General features: G+C 33.6%; 1 protein-coding gene across 2 annotated transcripts; it reads right to left on the bottom strand.

The window, feature by feature from the left end:
• LOC131631454 (uncharacterized) lies at window positions 1-6,736 on the bottom strand. Of its 2 annotated transcripts, XM_058902258.1 has the most exons (14): window positions 6,281-6,736; window positions 5,754-5,937; window positions 5,497-5,565; window positions 5,293-5,391; window positions 5,046-5,125; window positions 4,836-4,960; window positions 4,192-4,724; window positions 3,157-3,836; window positions 2,337-2,421; window positions 2,196-2,247; window positions 2,035-2,084; window positions 1,726-1,773; window positions 1,441-1,626; window positions 1-1,192 (listed from the first exon to the last, which is right to left on the bottom strand). In XM_058902258.1, exons 1-13 carry the CDS (start codon window positions 6,541-6,543, stop codon window positions 1,450-1,452), a joined length of 2,445 nt encoding a protein of 814 aa, XP_058758241.1. In that variant the 5' UTR covers window positions 6,544-6,736; the 3' UTR covers window positions 1-1,192; window positions 1,441-1,449. The 2 variants fall into 2 exon arrangements, with proteins under 2 accessions (XP_058758241.1, XP_058758237.1); XM_058902254.1 differs by having other exon boundaries at window positions 6-1,192; window positions 4,192-4,960.
• Window positions 6,737-13,586: the final 6,850 nt, after the last annotated feature.

Genomic DNA, 13,586 nt, shown 5'->3' on the forward strand with positions numbered 1-13,586 from the left:
ATTTTTGTATTTCTTAATCCGTGTACAAAAACTTTAAACGACACTCATTTTAAAACGTATGGAGTATCACGTTCCAAACTATTCATATCATCTTTATAGTTCTTAGGATCATCATCATTATGATAATCTTCATTCGAATTGTCATCATGCACCATCAAGTTCAATCAGGTGCACCATGGACTCGACTAGATTTTCTGAAAGGCTCTTCAATTGGATTGGATTAAAAGGTTTTGAACATTTTCTATGGTGGATTCATCAACCTGTTCTTGAGCTATAATTGATTCTTGAGTTAAATGTGTTGAAGTTGATAACCTTTGTGTTAACTTTACCGCATCAAAGAAAGGACGTTCAACTTCATTCTCATTTTCACGAATCTTAGGTGTTTCACCATTTTTCTTGATCTTCATCAAGTTCTATTTCTTTATCATGACTTGTAGAAGTAAATATCCCATTGTTTCTTTTGGATATCCAATGAACCTACACTTACTGGACCTAGCATCAAGTTTATCTGTTTGTAATTTCTTGACATAAGCTGGACAATCCCAAATAATATGTTTTAGATCTGGCTCCCGTCCTTTCCATATTTCATATGGAGTTGTAGAGACTGATTTTAAAGATACTTTATTTAGAAGATAAGTTGCAGCTTCCAAAGCACACCCCCATACATTTGTTGAAGATTAGTGAACCCCATCATAGATCTAACTATATTTAATAAGGTTCAATTCTACTTTCAGACACACCATTGTGTTGAGGTGTAACTGGAGGTTTCCCCTGTGAAAAAAGTGCCAAAACAACAAGCCAACCGGAAAAAAAAACAAAACAAAAAACAAAACAATACGAGAAACTGTTCGTTCACTTCGGATCCAGATAACCTATTTTTGAAGGATATGAGATAAAAACAAATCCGTTCCAAATCAACACTACAGAATTACTATTAAATACAATTTTAGAATCTACTAATATTTTTATTCCATACATCATCCATCACCAGGTCACAGTTTAGTCTGAAAATATATTAAAAGAATTCTAATATTTGTACATCAGATCTTAAAGGTATTAAATGGAAGGGGTAGCAAAGCAAAATGGTCTACACCGTGTATAGTATACTAATCACATACAGTTCATAAAATAATGTATGCAGCTTCACAATTCTTAATACTGTACAATGAAGGCCTTAACCATCGTTCATCTCCTACAAAATTGGGCAAAATGATAGTGATTTCTAAATACTAACAAAAAATATTTATTCCTTGTAATTTATAAATAAATTAAAAAAACAACACATTTTATTTTGTTTATCTGGTCTAGTTATTGTAAGGAGTAGGTCTTATGTTTTGATGGCTGTACATGAATTTTAATCAATAATAAATAGTATGGCAGTAAGTTTTTTGCTAACATTAATATTTTCAACTATGGTATGAAACGAACTTGATATTTTACCTGTTTAATTCAAACAAGCTGCACCACAGCAATAACCCTTAGGGCCCCATTTTGGAGAAGATCAGCAAGCTCATCAAATAGCAAAGCAGTTCGCCAACCCCATCCTTTTGGAGCTTTAGGTAGAAGAGTGCCTGTTTGTTTAAAGCTTCCAAAAACCAACATTTCCCTCTTGGATGGGCAAGTCAACTGAATGTGCAAGACAGAAAAAACCCAGAATCATTAATGGAAATAATAGAATATCATCAAACATTTAAATTACAGAAGCAGTAGTCATTAAATTATTACCTGATACCGGGCGGTCACCTTTTCACGTGAGTCAACATACATATGTGCCTGATAATAATATGATGTAAGGTCTAACATCTAATTTAATATTTACATTGAAAGCATTAGCAACCACCAACCAGCTCGCAAGTATATAAGTTTGAATAAATTATTATTTATTTTTAGGGAAAAAAAGGCCCCTTGTGTGGTAGTTAGGCTGCTACTGTTTTACTAAGACTAAAATAAATTATTTCAAACTTAAAGCATAAATATAATCCAAACTATCTTACGCCCAAATTATTTAAGTAAATGAAAAGCAGTTCTGCTAACCTTCCTGTATAAATCAGTTATCTCTGCCTTCCGACGGTGAAGAAACAACCCTGCATTAGCATTGAAAATAAGCACCCAGATAGACAAGATTTTTTCTATTTACTACTACTGATATTAATTCATATCCAGAAGATGAGAATTTTGATGTATTAAAACATTACCTAGGGTGCGGCGTCCTTGGGGATCTTCATCATTAAAAGCCTGAATACTGACCTGAAGATTCAAACAAATAAAATCTTTTCAAACCAAGATAGTCAATATCATCCTAGATGAATATAATCATTAATTGATGTCCATGTTACCTTCCATAAAGAACCGGCATAGAAAACTTCTGGTGAATGCTTGACCTGGCCATCGCTAAGCCTGTGCACTTCTTCAAAACTTACACTACAAAAATTACCAGAAGATTCCAGAATATTTAAATAAACTGATGAAGCTTAGTACCCACAAAAAGTTTGGGAACCTTAAAAAGAAACATAAACAGAAGCCATAAATGCAAAACAGATGTATATATGTGAACTGGTTAAACAACTGAAACAGAAATTGCAAGACCAATCAACCTAACATGTAAGGCATGTTTTCCATGCAGTCAAGAAATAGCATTGGTCATACATATTAGACACGGCAAATCCAATTTAAAAGGAACATATATGTCAAGATGTCAAGAACACCTTCCAAGAGAGAGTGTATAAGCTCTCATCAAAGTAGATGATTGAACTACAAGAGGAGAGAAGATTCATACAGATACAAAGAACACAACTAAAGGGGAACAAGAATGAAGAAAGAATGGTTCACAAAAAATATGTTGACGTGATTTTTATGCATGAGGTTTAAATTCTGCCAAATAGAATCTACAAGTCAACGGGAATGTAAATGTCGGCAGACAGCCTTCTAAATGAAAAATAGAAATAGAATGAAAAGAAGTCTGAATATTAAAGATCCTGATATTGTGAATACCAGTAACATGATAACTAAGGAGGATTACCAAACCTATTTGACCCACCACAAGCTTCTAGTGTGGTGAATGTGTGAGCTGGGGCATAAAACCAGCCCACAAGACAGCTAAACTATCGATATATACCATTTTAACAGTTAATAATAGTTGCAAAGTGGTTGACCTACCCAAAGCGAAAAGGGGGGAAATGGCTTAAAGGTGTTTTCAAATCCAATGATATAGAAGAACTGTTGTCATTTTCCCATTCTACACCAATGGTATGTTCTGGTGTCTCTAACATTTGTACTGGAATGCCACCACTACTTGCACCTCCAGCAGTACTTTGCAAGCCAATTTCGTGCCCCCTTTGTATTAGCTCTGTATGTACATTTGTTCCATAATTCCCTCCCTGGCTTAGCCCAACTAAAGCTGTCAATCCATCTCCAGACAAGTCTCCATTGTGATCAGCACGTGTGTCAGAATCGTCATTGGCAGCAGATTGAGGGTAGTTTCTGTTGCCAATGCCAAATGGTACACGAGAAAAGACAAATCGTGTAGGAGGTGAAGCCGCTGCAGGAACAAATGTAGTCCCACGGCCAATACCTGCAAGCCCGTCATTAGCACCTCTAACATGTACTCGTACAGGTCTAAAGGAGCCATTTCTTTCGCCTGTAGAAGATTCAGCGACATATATATTTCCTCCACCCCCAGGGATATTGCTATGATTATGTTCTTGCATGTAAGATCCAGTAGTAGTAGATCCATGTACAAATGCAAACTGCTTGTGGCAAGTACAAGACATAGTCATAAGGGAACAAACTCTGCATGTATCGGCAGCAATCTCTTGTACCCTCTGACTAAGAAGCATCTGAAGGGCAAAAAAAATAAAAAATTTAAAACAGCAAAGCAATAATGTCAATAACAATTTACAACCAATCATTTTTGTCCAGTGAATAATAATTTAGATAACGAGTATTTATGACCCATATCAAATATTGCTATGCAGAAATAGAAATTGTGGCATTCAAATATTTTTCAAGAATATATGCTTTTTTGAGGAGGATACTGACAGTTTAGGCAAACTTGGTCTGTTATAGCGGAATGATGAAAAACACAACATGTCATTGGAGAAAAACTAAAGATTGCAACTTTAAATTTATAAGCTTTTTTTAAGATGCCAAATATAAAACTAACTTCAAAAGTCAAATTAATCTCAGTCCAACCTGCAGCCACAAACCATCATTTACAGCTTTGCAAGGGAATCCTATCTCTTCAAGCTGCTTTCTGACATTTAAAAGTGCATCAAAAGACATACTGCAATATAAAAGTGAGCCCCCTTCAAATATATTAAGAAATACATTATCTTCATCTCCATAGTTTCCTCTGGAATGAGCTTTGACCTGTCTTCTGCCAACATGGCCACCCCATGAGAGCAAAGGTGCTCCATACCTTCCCCACTCACTGGATGTGAGCCCATTACAAGAACTAGTTGAAAAACAGTGTCTTGATTGATCCCTCACCAACCTATTGCTGTTATCCGAAAGGTAGCAAGACCCTTCCTCAGAAGGCCCTTCAATACCCACTCCAGTAGTTACTCCAGCACCAAGAGGCCCATCTGTGTCAGACAATGAATTACCCAATGAAGGTCCTTCCGTGTCACACGAATATCTAGGGTTTGTGTTTGATGAACTGACATATGAAGCAAGTTGAACTCGATTGGAATCAGAAATGTCATTGTTGAAGTCTACTACTGAGTCTGCAAGCTCGGCGAAAAGATTAGATATGTTAGGGTCCTTTAGATCACTTTTAAGACTCAATTTCCCCAAGTCAGTTTCCAACCTCTCGTTAGTACAGCTATCAGCTATACCTTTTCCCTTGGTGTTATCAGAATGAATGCCAGTTGCCGACTCAGAACCAGGAACTCCATGTGCAGGATGTTCAACCTTGTAGTGAGCACTTTTTGCCAGGAATGTGTGCAAAGCCAATTCAAACCTTTACATGAATAATTAGAATATTATGCATGGAAAAATTCAATATGTTAACCACAAAATTCAAATAAGGTTTATGAGCCACTCACCGCTTCTCTTCACAGGGTACCCACAGGTCATTAGAGGTTAGTAATGCATGTAATGTATTAGATGAAAGTTTAGGAAGCACCTGCAACAAATGTTGCTTAATCAAACATAATCTTTGTACTCATAAGAAAAACATAATCAAGAACCAAACCACCATACGCATGCATGCACTTTGTTTTTCTCATAAGAAGCACATAACCAAGAACCAAAACCACCATATGCAAGCATGCGTTTTATTTTCTTCTTTACCTCTCTCAATTCTATGCCGCCACTTTGACAAAGGTATCCCCAACAAGCAGTTCTAACACGCTCCCCATGGATGCCGTAATCTTGGTTCTCAGCAAACACCTAGCATGCAATAACACACCACCAATAACTGACCAAAATATTTATACAGTATGATTTAAATTTCATAAATGAGGCTATACAATACGAGCATCTAAGTTTATGAACCTGATAAGCCAAGAAGTTTGAAGTCCACAGCTCAGATATAATGAAATCTGTACATATAGCACATAAATCCTACAGAGTTGTATTGATACACCAAATAAAAAACATTATAAAATCTGAAAATCAAACTACAAGTACAACTATAAAATCTAAAAACCATGCTAAAAGAATAAAACATATAAACAATTACGCCTTCTCAAAGTTTAAAACTATTTCAATATTTCGGGTGCTTCAAGTCATTAATGTAAACAACAGCATACCTGAAGGTCAAGAAAGGAAGCAGCAGCAAGGACACGAAAGGCATTATCGTCATTAAGTTTAGGGTGGCTTCCATAAAGATACGCCAAAGCAATTGAAATTGCCTCTTCATTAACATTCTTATCATCAATATGTAAGGTCACTATAGGAGCACTAGCTTCCTTCCATGGACCATGAAGCATATTCCTGAATCACATCAGCATGTATTTTTAACTCCCTTCAAGATTGATTAGTAAATCCATAATTCATACAGTTGCTCCTCATATCATAACATAGCCTTGTTTCCTAATCTAAATTAGAAAACCTAACCAAAGCACAAAAGCTCTAATATGGAGCCTAAAAGTTACTGGTACAAAAACCTATCAGTCATCCCTAACCTAGTTTCAATTCTCTATCATGAAGATACATATACCGATTAAGTTATTCAGATGAATTTAACGGAATTCCAATATTTTAGTTGGAAAATGGAAATAAATTTCTACACGAGGAAATTCACGATTTGACGATAACGAGGAATGATGGTAATAACCTGAAATATGAACTACGAGAGAGGATGAGGCGATGGAGGTGATAAGCGGAGCCCATAGCATTAACGACGATATCGGAGAAGGAGCCGGAATTGAAACCTTCAATTTGGACATGTTCGCAGAGGGAAGCGAGGTTGCAATCGAGAGCGCGTAACTCTGCGGTGGTGTGATCGTTGTCGGACTGATGCGACGGTGGAGTGGGAACGGAAGCGCGTTGGTGTTGATAGGGTGGGGGAGGGTTGTTTGGATATTGAGGGTCTTCCATGATCGACGGTTAAAGAATGCAGTGTGGCGTAGGGTAGCGTAGAAGATCAAATGAGGCACAGTGTAGTTTTCATTCTATCAATCAATCATTCAATCATAACGATAACAAGATCGAAATGAACTACTTTTATTCACACTGACGTTGGCCGTGCATAGGAAAGTTATAAACGCGGCGTTTCAATCCTACCTTGTCTGTGGGTGGGGAATTGCTGACTACAGCCAATATTAATAGATTTAAAATTAGAAATTTCTATTGCATGAAATGATTTTTTCATTAGTATATCAATTAAATCCATATGCAGCATAGTTTGGATTGATTTTGAGCTAAAATTTTATTTTATTTTATTTAATGATAAAACTAAATATATGTAATTTACTTCAAATTTAAATGTTAATTAAAAAACAATACAAACAATATAATATAATATGATTTATTTTAACTTGATTTTTGGATATTTAAATTTACATGTTATAAATTTTTTAATTAATAATATGTAATTTACTTCAAATTTATATGTTAATTAAAAAAACAATCCAAACAATATAATATAATATAATATAATATAATATAATATAATATAATATAATATATTTTAAATTGATTTTTGGATATTTAAATTTACATGTTATAAATTTTTTAATTAATAATATGTAATCTACTTCAAATTTACATGTTAATTAAAAAAACAGTACAAACAATATAATATAATATGATTTACTTTAAATTGATTTTTGGATATTTAAATTTACATGTTATAAATTATTTAATTAATAATTATTTTATTAAAGTGCGAAAAAAAATAATATATTTAATATAACATAAAATAGTATATTAAAATTTATATAGAATGAAATTCATCAAGCATACAAAAATACAAAATTGTATAAAAAAAATTAAATTGATATGCACTTATATTGTAAAATAGTTTGACATCGTTATCAAATAAAAAATTAAATTGATATGCACTTATATTGTAAAATAGTTTGACATCGTTATCAAATAAAAAATTAATTTGTTATGTCATTGAAATAATTCATCTGCACGCAATTTGGCGAGGAGGACCACAATAGGTGGCAAAGCTCTCCCTCAAGAGATTTATATTTATATATAAATTGGGTATCATTTGCACGCAACTTCTCTTTCTAGAGATTTAACACTACTACATGCTTATATGAATAGGTTTGAATCCAGAATCTCTAGTTAATAAGGAATAGACTCTTACCATTTCAACCAAGTGTTCTTGGGTTAATCGCATAAGTTAATTAAATGATTTAAGTCATTTTCTCAGTAAATAACTACTTTAATTTAACTAATATTGATCTATGTCTTGTCATGTTAAAATACATATATTATTAATTAGATATAAATTAAAATCAACTTAACATGGTATTTAATATGTTTTGAACTACGCAAGCTCGCTAAAGTCTTAAGTAAACACATATATTAAGAAATGGACACGTCCAAATGATGTATTTATCGAAGGATATTATAAAACATGTTAAGGAATGTTCTAGGATATTTATATCCTAAACCCTTATTATAAGGTGTAATTAACGATTTAAACTCAAGGACGTATTGTTCGAAATCCTAAATTTCACACTTTCGATCTCTACTGACTTGATCGTCTAAATGTTTGCAAGTACACATTACACCTCCAGAAGTTGCAGTTCATAGACTGACGACAAACATTTCTTAGATTTCACCATTTATTTTGGTTTATCCCAACATCGCCAAATTATAACCCTTCCCTAACTAGAAATGACTTTATATTTCTTTTTTGACACGGGGTCCCTAGCCTTGGGCCTAAGTTAATTAGGGTGTGGCGTGCATTTGTTTTCTTACATAAATTAAGGCGTGATCAAATCATTTGTGGAAAATGAGATTTTCTCGGGATCCTTGGCTTCCCAACCACTAGATCTTACGCTTTTGATATCCTCAAATCAATTAAAAACGTGTATAAAAGGGGAGTGTTCCATCTACTATTCTTTTTTTCCATATTCCTAATCCTTTAGATTTCCATCTTATTGTAAGCTCGTGGTTGTTAAGTTTTATTGATACTTCAACTCTTTATTTGGTGATAATTACGTATTTCCTTTAGTGTGTCTATTTTGGTAGTTAGTATCCTTCTATGTATGTCTTTGTGTTCTTTGCTTTATTTTATATAGAGTTTTATCATTGTTGTCATTGACTTTGTTTTCCACCACATCATATGATGGTCATTGGTTGCCTTTTGCCATTATGGTGTTTCTTTACCCTTTACACAATGCGGTAGACGATAGTTGTCAATAGCTTTATGTCATTTTAAATTAGTGAACTTGAACGATTGTTGGTTGTTTCCACCCGTGCTCCATCCTCTACCCTCCCCTCCGCCTGTGATTTGAGGGTTTCATATGATTAAGGGCGTAGTGTTTAGATATGTCAAACTCAATGAATGTCCTACTTTTATAGTGTTTTGAAATTTTCATTCATGGGGGTAACATTTTCTACCCTTTCACTCGGGGGAGAAGGGTGGGTGGCGGCAGGGCTCTTCCTTGAACTCGTGTATTCTCTTTGTATGGACAGGTTAAAGATGGTCAAGACTATTAAATCTCACAATCTTTAAGTGGACATGGAGTACCTGGGGACACATTGCATTTACTTTTAACTGACTGGGAACACCAAAGATTTGATTGTAGACATCCCATTAATTGGGAGCATATTTGTAGTCGATACTCAAATTTCTCTTTTTCCCATTTACGTTATCATTTTTTGAGAGATGGGGTTCCGTCTCCACTTTGTGAACTTTGAGCAAAAAATCTTGAAGCACTTTTCCCTAATGCCCATTCAGCTTCTTCCTAACTTTTGAGCCTATATCCAAGCATTCCAACATCTTTGCGCCTATTTGGAAATTCTGACATATCTTCACGCAAATGAAAAATAATAATAAAGGGGATATCCACCTTTTAGCATATTCCCAACTCATTTGGTAATATCGAAAGCCTAAAGATCCAATAGTAGAGAAGTTGAGAATCTAAGGATCGTCTCATGAAAGAGATTGAAATATCTTCTGACATTTTTCATCATAGAGAATTGTACCAGAGAACACCATAGGGCCTATAAACCCTAAATCATTGTTATAAAGTATAACTAAATGTTTTGGCTCATGTACACGTTGTTCAAAACCTTAAGCCTCACATTTTAGGCGTTTATTAACTTGATTGTCAAAGTGTTTACAAATACACCCCTATCGCTATGAGTTGAGTTCATATACGACCATCATAATTCATCAATGTTAAAATCCTTTGGTTCGATAAGATCATAATCTAAATTTTATAAAATAAATAGAGGAATCAAGGAGTTGGATTTAATTAAATAATGTAATTATATATTTTTTTAAATAAATAATGTGATTGCATTTTTTTAACTAAGACTATATGTTTTGTTGTTGACATACACAATGTGCCTTACAAAATATAGAGCATGTGAATAGAGTTTCACTAGTTTTGCAGATATGCGTGATTTTAAAAATGTGTTATAAGTAATTATGCAATCAGATCAACAATATTGCAAATACCTAAGATCCAGTGCAAAATACTAAAATCCGAATATAAATAATCATTACAAATCATTGAACATTTAATTATAATTGAATTCATTTGAAGATTCAATGTTTTACTTCATAATTAATACACCTATTAAAAATATAATTTAGATCGAACTAATTCGGGAGGAGGAGGGTTGAATCGAAATCATCAGAAAAAATGGCCTCTAGCGATAAAAATAGATTTCTCCAAAACTATTTCATCAACCTGAAGCAAACTTTATCATTTTCTTATTTGATCGTCATCATTTTCTTCATGTAATCCATCGAAATCCATTGGATTTATCTTAACTCACAGCATTGACCATCACATCTAGGTATCCATAAACCATTGTCTCATCATATATAAAACCTTAGTTTAGGCTATAAACAACATTTTTGATATTTTGTTAAGTCATTTCCCACAAAGTTATGTAAGGGATGGTTGAATAACTATTACAATCCCAAATGAGGGGTTTCATGATTAGAAACATGCAAGCATAATCTGCAAAGAAGAAGTATTTGGCCAAAGGGTGCAGTCCCATTATAAATAGAAGCCTTGCATTATAAGTTGTTGATACCTCGGAAATCACTAGGAAAATGGGAAATTACTTTCCTGGGAAAGGGCTTTATGAATTGTCTTTTAGTTTTCTAGAAGATGTGCAAAGTCTTATATCAATTAGATCATAGTATATTGGTCCTAGATTTCTTAAATACTTTGGTTTGAAGTAATGACTTAAACCATAGCTTGCTTCAATAATCCTTAGTACGTATTTTTATTTGTTTTTATGGTATTTCACATAGATGTTAGCTTTCAAAAATCCTATTTGTAGTTGCCAACCTATTTGTATTAATGTTGCAATAGACAAACCAATGTTTGATCGGTCATTTATTTTATGTGTATGTGTGTTGGTGGTCATAGATCTCTCAAAACAAAATAGATATAATGTCCTAGTAGAAAGAACATGATATGCATTTTTTGATGAGCTTGATTATGAAAATCTACCTGATTTTGTAATAATTGCAAATGTAATGGTATTAATATCAACAACTATAAGAAAGTCAAATGTGTTCTTATGTGTTTGATGTAAAATTAATTGTAATAGTTGTGCCAACAAGAAATCACAGAATGTGAGTAAAATTATTGAATCTAAGAGGAGAAAATTATACCCTGTATCCCAACATTTATACTCATACCCCTACAAAATTAAAATTTTGACCAAAATATCCTTATATAAATAGTAAAAAAGGTGAGTTTTGGAGTAGATTTTTACAAACTAGAGAACAAAGCCAGAGGATTGCCGGTTTTAACACCAACAACCCGGAGAACCAACAAACGAGTAATTCGGGTTTTCGCTGAAGAAAACACAACCCGAAAAATGCATAAGTTTGCTCTCCGGTTTTCATGATACACACCAGATAAAACACCTTCATGTACTTCAGTTTACAATTTTTAGGATTTCTTATATAGATTTCTATTTGTTTTTTAGTGATGCGCGGAAGAGAAGGCGACGACAAATGCGACGTAGAGCTGAAAGACGACGTGCTTTGTGAACCAGATGACAAAATCTTACATTTTCCAAAAAACAGGTGACAAGGTTATCCGATTATCAAAATGTTCAAAACCGAAAATCCGAGGGTTGTGTTATCTAGTGTGTTTTGTGAACCGGATGATAAAATCTTACATTTTCCGATATGTTCAAAATATTAACCGAATTTCGTTCATATGGGCGTTCTACTTTGTGAAAAAACCAAAATGGTTTGCATCAGTAGGGTCCACGATGGTCAATTTGGGTTAGACTAAAGTAAGCTCAGATTATTAAGGGTAAAGTTGGATTATTTGCAAAATTGTTGGGGTACATGTATAACTATAGGGTATAGGGTATAATTTTCCTACGAGGATTGTGATTAGTTTGACAAGACTAGGGTGATTGTACTTGTAAATGTGAGAATCGTAAATGTGATGGGGTGCGCAAAGCGTTATTGATTAAGTTGTGTGCTAACTATAAAACTAATAAACTACACTAAAGATGAAGAAATATAATGATAAAAACGGTTAAGTCCACTCTTTAAATGTTTTTCCCTTTTATGTGATCAAACTAGGTTTGGATCTATAAAGAATCTTTTAATTTTTTTTTTACAAAAACACAATTACTTAACAAATTGATCGCCTAGTCACTTGCTTTGTCTGTTGCAAACTCCAATCGCTCTTGAGAGAATATAACCGCAACCCACGAAGGTTTTATGCCACGTGAAACACCTAATGTCACAATTGATTATTCCATATTGTTAGTAATCATAACAACCCATAACACTATTTAACTTTGATATGCAATTTTATGGTTAGTTCATTTGCCATTTAGATCAATTGTCCTAATTTCATAGACAGGAAAAAGCATTAAACTCAAAATAAAATTAAATAATCATCAAAATAGATTTCTTATATAGAGAAAATCAATAAAGGTTACAAAGTTCACATAGTTAATGCAAATTCATCTAAGAGAGGCCCAATATACAAGAACTAGTCACTTATCCTTGAGAAATTAATGACAATTACAATAGAAAGATAAATAATAAACTTACAAACGCAAAAACATTGGCTTTCTTCCAACATTTGTGATAACATTGATGTCGTTGTTCATTCCTTTGTGTAAGGGAGGAATTCTTGTCATTGGGGGAGAGCTTAACTAAGCCTAAATCTCAATGGGATTTAGGTATTCAAACAACTAGAAACTCAAATATCTCTCTTCTTGGAAAGCACATATGGGACATTTTGTACCAACCACAAAAAACTTTGGGTTTAGATGTTGAAGAATAAATACTTGTCTGACTCTCATATTCTGCACACTCATTATAAGCCTGAAGATTCATGCATTTGGCGTGCTATTGTGAAGGTAATGAAAATTTTAGGGTCGGGTTTTATTTGAAGAGGTGGGAGAGGCCATATATTTGTTTGGCGTGCTTATGTTGACATTAGTGACACTAATCTTCAACTATGTCACTTAAGAGATGACAAGGATTAAATCTTTAACAAATTATGTGCTCAACTCTCTTCTTTCTACCTAGATTGTATTCATAGCTTTACTATTGTTCATGGCACTGATGATAAACTCATTTGGAGCGGTTATTCGAATCACATATATTCATCTAGTAGCGGGTACAAAGGATTGAATGAGAATTCAACTCAACATGTTGCGTCCATTACTTCTTGATATTGATTTTGGCAACTACCAATTATTGAGAATTTAAGGAATTTTTGTTGGCTAGTGATACATAGATGTCTTCCCTACAACACTTTCAGAGGTTCAGTTCATCTTACCATACATACTTCTTGTCATATATGTGGTATGGATGTGGAAAATGATATGCATACTCTTCGTGATAATTCTAGTGTGGTCCGATGTCTATTTGGAGATATTTTTATCCCACTTATCATAATGATTTTTACATGCAGTATTGTCACAGTTGGTTCAAACACCATGCT

Source organism: Vicia villosa, linkage group LG1 (genome assembly GCF_029867415.1).
Source record: "Vicia villosa cultivar HV-30 ecotype Madison, WI linkage group LG1, Vvil1.0, whole genome shotgun sequence".
In the NCBI taxonomy this organism is placed as follows: Eukaryota; Viridiplantae; Streptophyta; class Magnoliopsida; order Fabales; family Fabaceae; genus Vicia; species Vicia villosa.